We start from the raw sequence: 15,941 nt of genomic DNA, 5'->3' as shown, positions 1-15,941 counted from the left end.
GAAAATTTAATACTTAATTACAAATATTGTTGTTTAAATGAAAATGAAACCCCAACATACTTTTCAAAAACTCATGGGACCCTATCATCTGTAGACCTGTCTATTTGTTCCACCTCATTAGTAGACGGATTGGAGTGGAATACTCTAGATGATCTTTATACCAGTGATCACTACCCAATTGTAATCACATGTCTTGAAGATAATCATCAACAATTTGTACCAAAATTTAATTATAAAAAAGCTGATTGGGAAAAGTATAATTTAGTTAGCAAAAATGTTTCCCCTTTCCAAAGTAACAATGATCACAATGAAATTAATTCATATTTTACAGATTTTGTAATTAGTTCTGGACACAAATCAATACCAATGACTACTTATAAACCAAAAATAAATCCTGTTCCATGGTGGTCTACAGAACTTTCAGAAATTATCAAACTGAAGCACAAAATAAGTAGACAATTAGACAGACTAAACCAAAGATATAACAAATTATACAAAAGTAACAGATATACATTGAAAGTCTTAGTATTAATAGAATTGGAAATTGAGTATATCAAACCTTTATTGAAAAAAATATCTGCTCAATTCAGGAAAAAAGTTATTAGTAATAGGAAGTCATCTTGGGATAATTACGTTTCCAATTTCTCAAATGACACTGTTAAACAAATGTGGGATAGATTTCGGAAAATTAATGGCAAATATAGTCGATCACCTAGATCCCCAATATTACATAATGGAGAAAGAGTTCATGGTTTAAAAGAAATATCAAATATAATAGGTCGCCACCTAGAATCATTAAGTAATAGCTTGAATTTAGACGAACATTTTCGAAATAGAAAAAGGAATGAAGAAAAAACTATAATTAATTTTGAAACAAGTCAACAACTATACTACAATGTCCCATTTACATTAGAAGAATTTGATGCTGCATTAAAATCTTGTAGTAACTCTGCCCCAGGAAAAGATAATATCTCCTTTGAACTTCTTATACATCTTAACATTAAAGCCAAAGAATACTTATTGAAATTTTATAATCACCTGTGGAAAAAGAAACTACTTCCCAAAGCATGGAAACATGCTATAGTAATTCCTATACCCAAACCTGGCAAAGATCCAACATCAGTAAATAATTATAGACCTATATCACTAACTAGTTGTCTTTGTAAACTCATGGAAAAAATGGTAAATAATAAACTCATATGGTATTTAGAGAAAAATAAAGTTTTAGCAGCCACTCAGTCTGGAAGTAGGAAAAATCATTCAACTTTAAACTCACTAACATCACTAGAAGATCAAATAAAAAGTGGATTTGTACAAAAGAAAATCGCTGTTGCAGTCTTATTTGACATTCAAAAAGCTTATGATACAACATGGAGACATTTAATTATAAAAACTCTATATGACATAAATCTAAGGGGTGAACTCCCAATTTTCATACGAAATTTCCTAACAAAAAGAACATTTCAAACTAGAATTGAAACGGTATTATCGGAAACATTTGAAATAAAAGAAGGTATCCCTCAAGGAAGCGTACTAAGCAGCACATTATTTGCACTAGCTATCAATAATATAGTTAAAACACTTCCAAAAGATGTAAACAACAGCTTATATGTTGATGATTTTGCCATTTTTTACACTTCAAGCAACTTGCGCCACATCCAAAGAATCTTAAATATCTCCATAAATAAAATTGAACAATGGGCATTATCTGTCGGATTTAAATTTTCTGATGAAAAAACCAAGCAATAGCATTTTATAGGGATAAACGTTGGCTCAGAAACGAAGATATAGTTCTTACCATGAATAACACTCCCATCCAATTTTATCCAGAAGTCAAACTCTTAGGCCTATATTTTGACAATCATTTGAACTGGAAGGCCCATGTAAGACATACCAAAGCAAAGGCCTTGAAATCTTTAAATATATTTAAAAATTAGCTCACACTTCATGGGGTGCTGACAGAGATATTTTATTGAAACTTTATAAGGCTACAGTTCTACCAATATTAGAATATGGCAGTCCAATTTATAGTTCTGCTAGTGAGACTATTCTCAAAATGCTAGATCCAGTACATCATCTTGGGATTCGGTTAGCCACCGGAGCATTCAAATCATCACCAGTCCAATCCTTGATTATAGAAAGTGGAGAAATGCCACTATCTTATAAATTCAAAATAACAACGATGTGCAGGGGTTTAAAAATTATAAATAGTCCAGCAAAAAACCAAAGATTTATTTAAAAAACCAGATTGTTTCTGGAATACAAAAATTACCCCATCCTTCCCTATTAGAGCTAATAGATTATTTATTAACAATGATCTTTATAATATTAGATTTTACAATTTTAACAAAATAATGCCTCCATGGATGATAAGTGCTCCCCAGATATGTAACAAACTATGTACAATACCAGTTAATAAATTGAATAACCCACTTGCTATGAAACTGTATGCTCTGGAACATATCAAGGTACACAGTAATAATCATTTATATACTGATGGTTCCAAAGATGATATGGGAGTTGGACTCGCTGTTTACGGAAACAATATAAAGAGCCAAGCCTCTTTACATAACAAAGCATCAGTGTTCACTGCTGAATTACTAGCAATAAAAACAGCATTAACAACTATATATGAAAACCAGTTTAACGAAGTAAACATCTTTAGCGATTCACTGAGTTCAATAAATGCAATAAACTCTTATACTCCAAAAAATCAAATTGTAAATGAAATTAGACATACATTACATGAAATGAAAATGCAAAAGATATCTGTTACTCTATGTTGGATACCATCTCACATAGGATTAGAAGGCAATGAAAAAGCTGACACCTATGCAAAAGAGGCTAGAACACTGCCAATATCAGCAGAATTATTACCATTAGAAGATTATACTAGATACAGCAAAGTGGTGATTAAGAAGAAATGGCAAAATAACTGGAGGGAAAGCAATCTTAACAATAAATTAAGAGAAATAAAAGAAACTGTAGACCCGTGGCCATCATCTTATCAGAATTGCCGCAGGTTTTCAGTAATGTTGACACGGCTAAGAATTGGTCACTCTAAACTGACACATGGTTACCTGATGAGTAACCCCCATGCCCCTATACCTATGTGCGAAATATGTAATGTACAAATAACAGTAAAGCATATTTTAAAGGTATGTCCAAAATATAGAATCCAAAGAGACATTTTATTTAGAAGATATTCCTTTAAAGATATGCTGTCAGAAAATGACAAATTTTCACTTTTTAATATTTTAAAATTCTTTAAATTTAATCATTTATATGATAAAATATAAGATTCATAGAATAATTTATAATATATTCCTAATTAACTTAAAATATAAGAGTCATAGAATAATTTATAATATATTCCTAATTAACTTAATTAATTCTTAGATTAACACAAGTCACTAGTTATAATTAAATTCTTAGAGAGTTTAAATAGCTTGTCTAATCCTTCGGGCCAGCCCTAGGAGATTTGATATTAACTCAGTGGTCTGGTTAAACTAACGTAAAAAAAAAAGTAACTAAGCTTCCTAGTTTATTACTTAAACCTCATTCAAAATATATACAAAGATTGCTAACCAAAATAAACAAACCCCAACAGTATTGAGTTTTATATGTTTATGTCTGCATATGTCTAGTTTTTAATTATGGTTCGCTAGCAGAAACATGTTTTATATATTTGTGCCACATTTTAGAATCCAAACTGACTTTTCAGCAATTATTTGTTGGCGAATAACATGTCATGCACTTCATTTACCATCTTGGGGTCGTTGACTTCCAACTGCTTTTCATTACCTTTGTTTGAAATATTTCTTCTTGTATACGTGTACTCTTTACACCGTCTGCATTTGTGAGAGGGAAAAGCAATGTTTCCGTCCGAAAGCCAATAAAATAATTTCCATTACTTAAAGTTCTTTGTGTGGGCTTCCTTTACTGTGATGAAAAACGCTGGAACGGTTCTCATATACGATGGTAGGTACTATCGGGTATTCGAGTCACTATGTACCAAATCATTTATCACTTACAGTTTATATATAAAACGTCACGGTGATGTGATAAAATTCTTACACACATATATACATACATATAATCTATATATAAAGGTGTTTATTTACGTATAAATTTACCTTTATAAATGTGTCATTTAGATAATACAAATATTTAAAATGTAACGTAGTATAAAACTGTGCCACAATTTAGTTGGAAATAAACAAATAACCCTGGCCAGTTAAAGGATGCTGGTTGTATGAGATGCCTGTGGACCTGTCACGAGAACGTAGCCTAGACGCGTTTAGAACTCTGTTCGGAAGCCAAGGCGCAAAGTCCATGAGCATCCTGGACAGGAGATGAACAGGTCAACTCTACAGTGAAAGCACGTATGACTAATACACTGACTTAGGTATATAAGCAGCCAAGGCATCCTTTCAAATTCACATACAACCTACGACTTCGTCTACGGAATACCGCAACGAAAGCAGACTTTGGTTCTTAACCTTCAGACTACAAATTCTCAAGACCTGAAAAACAAAGTCGCCTTCTACAGGCACTCCTCAAGCTGGGAGAGAAAGGAAATATTCTTCATCTACAGAACCCTGCAGGGCTACACCATGGCATTTCACAACCCCACTGAAGGGTTGGGAGGAGAGTCCGGGGGCAACGACCTGCCTCTTAGTGACGATGAGCTCAGTGCAATGATAAGCACAATCGAAGATATGTTGAGGAACCCTGCTGGAAACGACCAAGCAGAAGCAAACTTCCAGCGAGCGGGACACAGACTTCTTGATCTACAGGTACATTTTCGACTCGATTTCTAAATTCAATAACAATGTTGTCAAGTGGCAAATATTGGTGAGAGAGAGAGAGAGAGAGAGAGAGAGAGAGAGAGAGAGAGAGAGAGAGAGAGAGAGTGTGTGTGTGTGTGTAATGATGTCATCCAACTTGATTTGGCTACACCAGTGTTTAGATGTGGATATATGTATATTTATCTTTGTATATATATATATATATATATATATATATATATATATATATATATATATATATTATACACACATACATAAAAACATAAACATACATATTTATAAATGTCCACACAAACATAAATATCTACACTGTGTGCGTGCACGCGAGGAGCGCGCCTGAGACCAGTCGTGTGCTACACAAAAGAACACAAAAAAAAAAAAAAAAAAAAAAAAAATACGTTGTCATAAAATTACATCTAGAAATACGTACCAAAACATAACTACTATCAAATCATAAAGGATACTTCTGTCATCTTTAAGAGCTCTTAAATCAGAGTGAAAGAATTAATGCAACACACCTTGTCTAGTGTCAACGTTCAGATCTAAAACCATGCTGTACGTGAATGATGCAATCCCAAGGTCATGAACAAGGGCTTTGCACCTAACCACAACACCCAAGGCGCCCTCTTCCATAAATTCCTATTGACACGCGGAAACGTCTCATCAAAAGGGGTTTCCCTTTTCAAAGAATAAATTATAGACAAATACATGGCATATGCGCGCTGGGCATGCACCTGCAACGTTATAAAACTATATCTGACGGTGTCTTTTGGTAATACTGAACGCAAATAAAAACACATTTCATCAGGCAAATGACTCGCCTCTTTGGCGAGGATCATGTTATTATTCCCTTCTGTACCACAGCATCCACGTTAATTAATCCAGTCTCTTCCACAGGATTTGGATTCCTTGACTCACGCGGCTTCCACATCAGGAACATATTCAAGTTACCAGGTATATGTGATTAGGCGCCGTCTTCTTTATCAACATCATCACTTGCTGTGGCATTCGAGTGTTCATTTCTGCTCCCTTTTGTTAAGCTGGCTGGCGTCCAAATAACCACTATAGTAGCTTCCTGTTCTAAACTATACCACAGCAGCATATTTGAAAGATTTCTTATTCTAATATTTGTTAATCCTCACAATTCACTTCAAAATACGTCCATGCTGCTTCTGGAGGATAATGCCTTCACTCTTCCCAAAGTATTGTCCCTTCCCCTTCTGAAGGCTTTGCTTATTTCATGACCTAATCTGCGGCAAAAACTTCCATTTACACATCTTAAACAGAACTACTACTTTGTTACTGTACACTTAGCCTATCTATGAATCAGTCCTGTTCATTTTGAGCTGAGTTCTGTGTTCTTCCTCTGTTACTTTTCTCGTCTAATCGGTTTTCATCTCCTGAGTTCCCAGTGCCTACCTTGAAGTACACGGTATTAATTAACAATTTTTCCTTCCGGCAGTGACAGTTAATCCTTTCCTCCCGTCTTGTACGTCATGATCTTTCTTCACCTCCCTCAACAAAAGAAGACCAAGCAGCGTTTTCTTGTCTCCCAATATTCTCTCACTCGACTAACAGCCGGGAATTTTCTGCTCAATCATGGCAACTTTCTGCATTCCTTGCCAGATTTAGAATTTAATCCACCGAGGGAACTCTGAAATTTATTATGGGATCCAGCTCCTATACGACCTAATAATCTCTCCTATACGACCTATTAATCTCTCCTTTATAACCTATTAATCTCTCCTATACTACCTATTTAATCTCTCCTTTACAACCTATTAATCTCTCCCATAGGACCTATTAATCTCTTTTACGACCTATTAATGTCTCCTTTATGACCTATTAATCTCTCCTTTGCAAAATATTAATCTCTCCTATATGACCTATTACTCCTATATGACCTATTAATCTCTCACATAGGACCTATTAATCTCTCCTTTACGACATACTAATGTCTCCTTTACGACCTATTAATCTCTCCTTTGCAAAATATTAATCTCTCCTATACAACCTATTAATCTCTCCTATACAACCTATTAATCTCTCCTATACGACCTATTAATCTCCCCTATACGACCTATTAATCTCTCCTATATGACCTCTTAATCTCTCCTTTTTTACATAATAACCCCTCCTTTACGACCTATTAATCTCTCCTTTACGACCTATTAATCTCTATACGACTATTAATCTCTCCTTTATGACCTATTAATCTCTCCTATACAACCTATTTAATCTCTCCTTTACAAGCTATTAATCTCTCCTGTACGACCTATTAATCTCTCCTATACAACCTATTAATCCCTCCTTTATGACCTATTAATCTCTCCCATAGGACCATTAATTTCTCCTTTACGACCTAATAATCTCTCCTTTATGACCTATTAATCTCTCCTATATGACCTATTAATCTCTCCTTCATGGCCTATTAATATCTCCTATACGACCTATTAATCCTTCCTTTACGACCTATTAATCTCTCCCATAGGACCCTATTAATCTCTCCTTTACGACCTATTAATCTCTCCTATACGACCTAGTAATCTCTCCTATAGGGCCTATTAATCTCTCCCATAGGACCTATTAATCTCTCCCTTAGGACCTATTAATCTCTCCTTTACAACTTATTACTCTCTCCTATACGACCTATTAATCTCTCATTTACGACACATTAATCTCTCCTATACGAACTATTAACCTCTCCTTTACGACCTATTAATCTCTCCTTTACGATCTATTAATCTGCCGCTATCAATGAGACGTCTGATGAAGTGCGAAAATATGATATGAATTCCCGGTGTATATATAAGATTAAAAACTGCACATTACAAATGGGTATAGCAATAATAAAAAACTAAAATAGTTTGAAACCTTAATATTCGAATGAATCTGGTTTTGAAGTACTATGTATTTTAATATTACAGGAAACGTGCTCAACTGTATCAATTGTTACTGACATGTTTAGTAGAACACAAATCATATAGGCCTGTACATACATACATACATACATATATATATATATATATATATATATATATATATATATATATATATATATATATATATATATATATATATATATATATATGTATATATATATATATATATATTATATACTGTATATGTATATATTATATATATATATATATGTATATATATGTGTATTTACATAATATATACATATATGATATAATATATATATACATATATATATATACATATATATGTATATGTATATATAATGTGTGTGTTTTCCCTTCCTTTTCTCGGACAGGAACCCACGCCAAGCACCTCGTACGAATACCAGGCCTCTGCGCTCCATCCAGAGCCGTTATACCTCCCGACTCCTTATTCTGGTGCTACTCTTTCTGGTGAGCCCTACCCAAGGCAGCAGACATTGATGGGATATCCAGAAGCGTGCTCCAGTGACTATGCTGGCTGCCAAGACCCCTCTGATTCATACGGTTCATCCCATCAGGCAGCGTGTGGGCTCCTCTCGGCATCACAAGTACATGCAGACAGCCTCAAAGAGCGTATGGAAGACTACGCTCCTCCCAACCCACGAAAAACTTCCAGAGGGGGCTTTCAACCCTCCGTTGAGAAGATCTACGATGCTTCTGAGGAGAATAAACTTCAAAGAAGGCGAGAACTGGGGAATGAAGCTTGCAAGAGACACCGGAATAGGCAAAGGGAAACCCTGAGGAACATTAAAGCAGCCCTCATGGAACTGCAAAATAAGAATGACAGTCTCAGAAAACAAGAGGAACTCCTCGGGATTCTAAGGGATTTATACAAACATTTTGAGACGAGCCTCAGCCACCAACAGTAATATACCATCTTTGGGCTCCTTCAATCTTGGTTGAAAGAAAGAATGATAAACAACACTAACAAATATGAGCTCTTTTCAAACAGCAGCGAAATATCGTACTACAAGGTGTCACACTGACTGGAATGATAAGGCTCTAACTTTTGCCAAGGACTGACGGCACAAACGGCCGGTCTAATGATATAAAGAAAAAGAAGCACTATTAATAGGGGATATTTTATCACAGTCATACATACATACGCTGCTACTGCTAGCAATAAGAATACGTCTAACAATACCATATTCATGAATATTAGAAGGATAACGAGCGTGCAAATGGCCCAGATGTGTCACAGATACAAGCTTTCAAAACCATGTCCCAATTCCAGATTACTTTGAGTCACTACTTCACTCTGTCCAGGTAACATCCAGAAGGTATCAGTTCGTTCAGTGGTAGAACATTTCTCACATATTTTATGACTTTATCATATACGAGTATACTCATAAATAAAGCTTAAGTTTGTGAGAGGCTTTTTCTTTCAGTATTAACTGCACCTAATATATATATATATATATATATATATATATATATATATATATATATATATATATATATATATATATATATATTATATATATATATATATGTGTGTGTGTGTGTGTGTGTGTGTGTGTGTGTGTGTGTGTGTGTGTGTGTGCGTGTGTGTGTGTATAGTTATATATATGTATATAATATATAGTTATATATCCGCGTGTGTGTGTGTATTATGGTAGTATGATAAGGGTGACCATGAAGATAAGGTTATGAGTACGCGTTCGAAGAATAAAGTCGAACTGCGACATTATGAGGGCCTCTGACAAACTATGGCACCAAAAGTATTTCCGGTAGAATACTACTAAAGGACGACTGAAGGCTCCTCATCAACAAGCGCAGGACTTCGGGTGATATACCCTTCAATACTCGGAGTCACTGCTACATGTGGGACACTGATGTACAGATATTTAGAACTTTGGTTCTCGGGGATATCACCAATAACCGGAATAATCCTTGTCCAGGGTAAGTGCTGTATAATCGTGGTGTAACATGGATGACGCTGACGCAATATTTGGCTACAACACAGTTAGCCTCGTTACGAACGTTGCAGTGATAAAACAGATTGCTGATAACGTAGCACCTATCGTGTGCAGCAACCCTGTGAACCCTACCATCACGATCATACGTTTCGAGTAAAACGTTATTGCTCAGATCATGTGACGACTAAAATCAATTAACCCTGTGCGCATGTCTTGTAACGTCAGTTCACTACTAAATACCAGAAAATGCTATGTATCAAATTATCAATAATAAAAACTGGATTATCTGAATCGGAATTCTAGGAAACATGAAAAAACAAGAACAAGATAACTAAAAATCACTTCGGGTGAGACCAAAATGACCTATAACGAGACAACTCCATAAAAGAAAAATTCAATGTACCAACCTGATCAAAACGGCAATTTCATCTCCTATATAATAAAAGCAAAACGTTTCAAAACCAGATGCATCGACAGGCATCGCGGTCCCAGCTAATTTTATGCATTCATTAACAACAAATACCAAAGAGTCTGATACATTTTTACATACTCTAACAGGTCGTAAAACATTTAACCTGTTAGAACTGAGGTTCTTACTTCAAATACATTCTAGTATTTTTTTCACAACATATATACAAGAATAATATCATTCCGGGGTATTTGTTAAGTGCATATGAAACTGTTATTGAACCTCTAAACAATAACATGCGTTTAAATTCATAACATTTACGAATAATATAAGTTATTGAAATCCGCTACTAATAATAGCCTTACATGGAGCTACTATAGAAAACCCAGTGTGTATCTACATATTTATTTCTTCAAGTTACCAAAGTTACAGGCGTCATCCAGGCTCTCTCACCAACGGCTGTTGTAATTTTTCCTTTGTGGCTGCAGCTATGTTGCCTTTGGTTCCTCTGTGATGGGAGAGTTCATCTGACAATTTCATTAGAGGATTAAGGACCTAATAAGCCAGAATCAGTTTCTTCTGAATACCTCTCTGGCAGATATATTTTCATTAGGTGTTCTCTGCCCACAATTCACAGATGCTGAATTCGGTCAAGTTACAACGTAGAAGTTAAGACAAAATACCCAAAATTCTTAACTTAATAAGCCTTTGTACAAAAGTTAAAAATATTTTCTATTCGGATAACAATACGAAACCTTTTTAAGAAGAAAATATTTTAGCAGTGCAAAGTAATGTCAATTTTACACCCATAAAAAAATTACAACATACTTGAAGATAAATGTTTTTAATAATTCGGGGACTGTTCAAAATATCATAGCTCGTAATTTCCAAAATCAAAATGGCGACTCTATTTACAAGATTTTTTTTGTGCTGGATGTGGTTGGGAATCTTTGGGTCACTCTGGAAATACGTGATCATAGTATTAAATAGGAAACAGTCAAAAAGTCAATTTACACCTTGTATGATTTTAACCATTACATAGACTGGAAAAACTTGTCAGAGCTAGTATTTTGTAATTTTGTTAAAGGAAATATTATTGAATCTGCATCTATTCAACATCTGCATGATTAACTTCTAGATCTTAGTTCTGAGCTCTTCTGAATCTTAGTTCTGGTCTCTTCAAACTGGATTGTTCTTTCTTTTAAAAAATAAATTATAGGGAAGCAAAGTACGATGCCAACTTTTAGAGGATGGGCACGGGCACACACTGTTATTTATTTAATCATTTATTAGGGGTTATCTGGGGTCATAATTTCCAGGAGCATTGCCACCAAAATCATTATGCAGCTAAACGCTTTCGACGTTGAATAGAATTCCAAAACATAATTGTTATAAAATAAGTTATAAAACTAATGTGTACATAACAGCAAAATATCATTAATGTGAAATTCGAGAACATACTGTATATCTAGTGCAGCAAAAGGCCTTCTGCAAAAAAAAAAATAAATAAATAAATAAATAAATAAAAATAAATATTAAAAACTCCACTACTTTTGTACTTGCATTATTTCTGAAAATCTTGGCAAGGATGTACCTGCCGTCCCTTCCTCGTGCATGAGAAAGAAATTGGCCCGTATAATCTGCCAGGCTAGGGCATTCGATCAATAAGTGCCTCACAGTCGAAAGCTGGTGCTTTACTTAGAACTCGTATCAGTCAAACGTCTACCAGTGCTAAGTAATGGAATTTTTGGCGAATCCCAAAACACTAAATTTACCAGTAAGTGCTGAAGATACCCAAACCAGTACTGTTTAAATCGAAGGTAAGATGCTTATTACATGATTCTGGGACAGAAGCTCCGGAATGCGATTAATTTCCTTAGCATTTTTCGTTCTTTGTAATTCTCCGACATGGGTCTCAAGAAAATACAGAGCTACGACACTAATCATGCAAATAAAATTCTTAAAAAAATCTTTAAGAAACTGCAGCAACCCATCCATGATTTACCTACAAATTTCTATTTTTTTTCATTATTTCTATCTTCACCTCTTCATTCCTACGCCATACTCATCTAAAACATTTATAGCACCTATCTACTTGCAAAACTATCGATTGTCTTCACTTCTTTATATATTTTCTTTAACACGCTTCATTTGCTAATGATCTAACTCATTTCTGTCAGGCGAGGTCTGTCCACCCGTATTCACTTATTCCTATTTTTGCTTGATGTACACAGTAGGCTAGTGCACTGTCTCGGAAATGCCATGCCCTTTGAAGGCAATGGATGCTTCTGAGAGCAATCCTTACAAAGAGGCGGAAACCTTCCTATGCGATGTCTCCACAGGTGCATAAGTAGCTCCTGGTTTGTCAGAGTAAAAAGTCACGAAGGAACATAAAAGACAGGAGCACCAATTCCGCGACCTGAACCTCTTTCTTATCCGAGTCTAACAGCACTACTGCATCCTACCCTGAAACCCAGCCTCCAAACGGCTTTCTCCTCCAATGACATGACTGATTATCAATAATTAAAACCAACTATTATAAAACTTATGCAACACTATGATCTACCGCTAGAATATCAATAACTCACCAGCGGATTTCTTCCTCCTTAAGGTACCAGTCATCACACTGGTTAACTTGTTGCTAAGCTGTAAACATGTACACACACACATGGATGCAGTTAAGAAATTGGTCGTTAAATCCCTATATAAATATTGAAGATTCTACTTTTATAAGAAAAGGTGCCCAAGACTACAAATACTTTATTTCCTCTTGTCCTGTCAAAGGTATATCTACTAAAAAATTATCCATCCTTGATTAACTGCGAATTAAAGAATAGGTAAAAATTCTGATCCATTTAAATTACTTGCACCCCGTCATCCATCAAACATGAGTACGAGAGGAAAAACTGGACATCAGTGGTCAGCCCACTTCACTGTTAGACTGACTCAGTGAAATCCTTATTTTGAATTCAGATAGGTACAGCGCCGTGGCTTTTTTGTAAAGGAAAGCAAAGTGCCTTCAATGTCACCTGAATCAGGCTTTCTGGGGACTTATACTCCAATTTCGTACTGGGTGTATTTTTACTAGATATCTGGGAGACACTTGAATGTGCAAGAGTATGATTTGCATATGCAAATCATCTACATTCGAACCACATTAGCGGGTGAAGTAACTTTTCTAGATTCCCACCAAAAGGATTCATAAGTAAAATAAATTAACACTGGGAATTATACCCAACTTCCCCGGCCCAGTTCACCATCAAAGCACTAACGTAATTAGGTTTATCAAGAGTCTCAGGCATGCGCGCGCATCGTTAGATGGTTAACCTGCCAACAATGCCGTTGCATTTTGCTGTCTATATAATTTCAAATCTCAAAAATTATACATTCTTTCATTTGGAAAAATACTCTGCCAAATGTAGCAATACCCATTTTTATTAACATACTAAGTATGAAAGATACTGGGACTTATGTCAACAGCCTGCCTTCGAATGGTTCTACGTCCCCTTGGCTTGTCAAGGGGGTCTTCGGGGGGGTTAATCCATTGGCTTGTCAAGGGGGTCTTCTGGGGGGTTAATCCAATAAATACAAAATTTACCTTTTGTATGGTTACAGGTAAATGTTGATAATATTACGCATATAAACAGAAATGGAAGAAATCGCTTACACTCAAATAAGCACACTCTCCCACAAAATAAAAGGCGTGAAACAGGAACTGCTCACTTCCGGCGACATCATTCTCTGTGGTCATCAACTATGAAGTCCTGACATCAATGATATTTCCTTTAAAGTCTACAACATACGTGGAAGTGCTGTAACACGCCTATGTCGTGACGTTAGTTTAGTTGATTCTGAACATTCATTTGGTCTTTAAATAGTGAGCGGACGCGTACACATGGTGACGTCACATCCTGCCTTCCGTCAGATCTTACATACGGCATTTGTTTAGCACTGCACAAGCAAACCTCAACAATGATGATGAAAATATAATATATATGTGTTATATATATATAAATACATATATTTATATATATATATATATATATATATATATATATATATATATATATATATATATATACACACACACACATATATATATATATATATATATATATATATATATATATATATATATATATATATATATATGAGAACATACATATATGCACTGATACTCAGATTACAATAAACATGACCATTACAAAAATGAAGTTGCTGACATTAAACATAGGCTAGATTAATAAACAAACAACAGAATAATATAAAAAAAACCAATATCAAGATAAAATGGAAAGCCTAAGTATAAACATCTTTTATTTCTCTTTGAACGAACTTAGAAGAACTTTTTGCAAATAAATTAATTAATATGTTACTTTGGATAGCTTATTCGATACTAAATTACACCAGCTGCCTTCGCAAATATTCAAACATTTATATTATAATATTAGAGGAGTCTATCTGGTTAGTTCGCAATCGGAAATGGATCCCATGCTTTCATGAATACTTTGCAAATCTTTATGCTGCTCTTTCCTATCACACGTACATAATTGCAGTTAACCTATTGATGGGCAGTTTTTGTGGGAAAAAAGGCTGCCCTGAAATAATTCAGTTTCTGTGGCTCATAATTATGAACTGAGCTTTTCAAGGATCAGAGCTAATGATCACTGCCGAATGAAGAAATGGACAGTAAGTGTTAGAAGTACCACAATCATATAATTCAATGTAAGTCAACTCATACACAGCAAAGTCATATAGTAAAAACTGAGAAGGATCATGTGAAAACGAGAGAAAACAAGCATTCTGGGAGTAGGTACCGCGGGAGCAATGCATATATATCTCTCCGACCAACTCTTTTCTAAGCGCATTCCAAATGATTTGGTTCTCGCAAAGGCCAATGTCAACGGCGATTTTCTCCACAAGAGATAGGTTTGCGAACACAAATGACCCTCGTGGAAGACTAGTTCTAGTCTGAAGGACATTACCATGGTTATTGTCACACTATCTCTTACAGTTCAAAGGTCTTGGCCAAAGTCAAAGTGGTGAACAAAATCAAAGGAATTTCACCTTGTGGCCAAATCTTTGCTCAACACGTTAAGTATGTCAGCAGGCCAGACACAATCATAATCACCCTTCAAGTACAATTATGGATGATGTGCTACTTTTGTACCAAGTTCGTCTGCAACATCTTCGTACATATAACAGTTTCTTCAATAACAAAGTGTGACAGAAACACGGACCAACAAACAGGAGGCCTCCCTTCTTGAACATCTATCTGTCACAGTTATTTCTGTAAAAACATTACATGCAAGATGAACTGTGAAGACAATTTAAGCGTAACAAACGCAATGACAGACGGACAAACAGACAGACTGAGCATTCATTCCCTTCAAGAACATCGAAGCATTATGGTTTACCCCTGTACTCAGTCTGACGGAGATCCTTCAACCATGTTCGAGTTTGGTTAACAGTGAAGGCTGACAGACGCACTGACAGACCGACTGGCAGTCAGACCAAAGCATATCTCTTTGGTGCATAACCACGCATGATGGTCAATCTTTGTAACAAATTCGACGGGAAATGTCTTCGGCCATGAGGGAAGAGTTATGATGTCAGGGGAGTGTGACACACTGACAGACAGGCAGTTGAACAGACAGCTAGATGGACGACCTGGCTTCATGCACATCAATGCACGAAAGTCAACTTTTGTACCATAACTGGCTTCAACAACCCGTGAGGAACTGCGACAGCACGGCATGCGTGACGAATATGCTTCCGGACAACAGAGAGATATTCTGCGGTCCTGGAAATCCATGTTTGGTGGTCTACCTCTGTTCCA

The 15,941-nt window shown here is 35.5% G+C and overlaps 1 protein-coding gene across 1 annotated transcript; it reads left to right on the top strand.

The window, feature by feature from the left end:
* The first annotated feature begins 4,459 nt into the window (after positions 1–4,459).
* Positions 4,460–9,145, top strand: LOC136827603 (uncharacterized). Its single transcript, XM_067085079.1, has 3 exons — positions 4,460–4,799; positions 5,709–5,765; positions 8,089–9,145. The coding sequence occupies exons 1-3, from the start codon at positions 4,617–4,619 to the stop codon at positions 8,641–8,643; spliced, it is 795 nt and encodes a 264-aa protein (XP_066941180.1). The 5' UTR covers positions 4,460–4,616; the 3' UTR covers positions 8,644–9,145.
* Positions 9,146–15,941: the final 6,796 nt, after the last annotated feature.

Source organism: Macrobrachium rosenbergii, chromosome 42 (genome assembly GCF_040412425.1).
Source record: "Macrobrachium rosenbergii isolate ZJJX-2024 chromosome 42, ASM4041242v1, whole genome shotgun sequence".
In the NCBI taxonomy this organism is placed as follows: domain Eukaryota; kingdom Metazoa; phylum Arthropoda; class Malacostraca; order Decapoda; family Palaemonidae; genus Macrobrachium; species Macrobrachium rosenbergii.
The sequence above is the reverse complement of the archived record's forward strand: the minus strand, read 5'-3'. Positions and strand labels throughout refer to the sequence as shown.

What these genes read in the sequence shown, in the direction of transcription:
- LOC136827603 (XM_067085079.1), top strand. Translation starts at nt 4,617, where the DNA reads ATGGCATTTCACAACCCCACTGAAGGGTTGGGAGGAGAGTCCGGGGGC. An exon ending in ACAGACTTCTTGATCTACAG is followed by an intron (nt 4,800 to 5,708) that starts GTACATTTTCGA and finishes TCTCTTCCACAG; the next exon opens with GATTTGGATTCCTTGACTCA. An exon ending in GAACATATTCAAGTTACCAG is followed by an intron (nt 5,766 to 8,088) that starts GTATATGTGATT and finishes TTTCTCGGACAG; the next exon opens with GAACCCACGCCAAGCACCTC.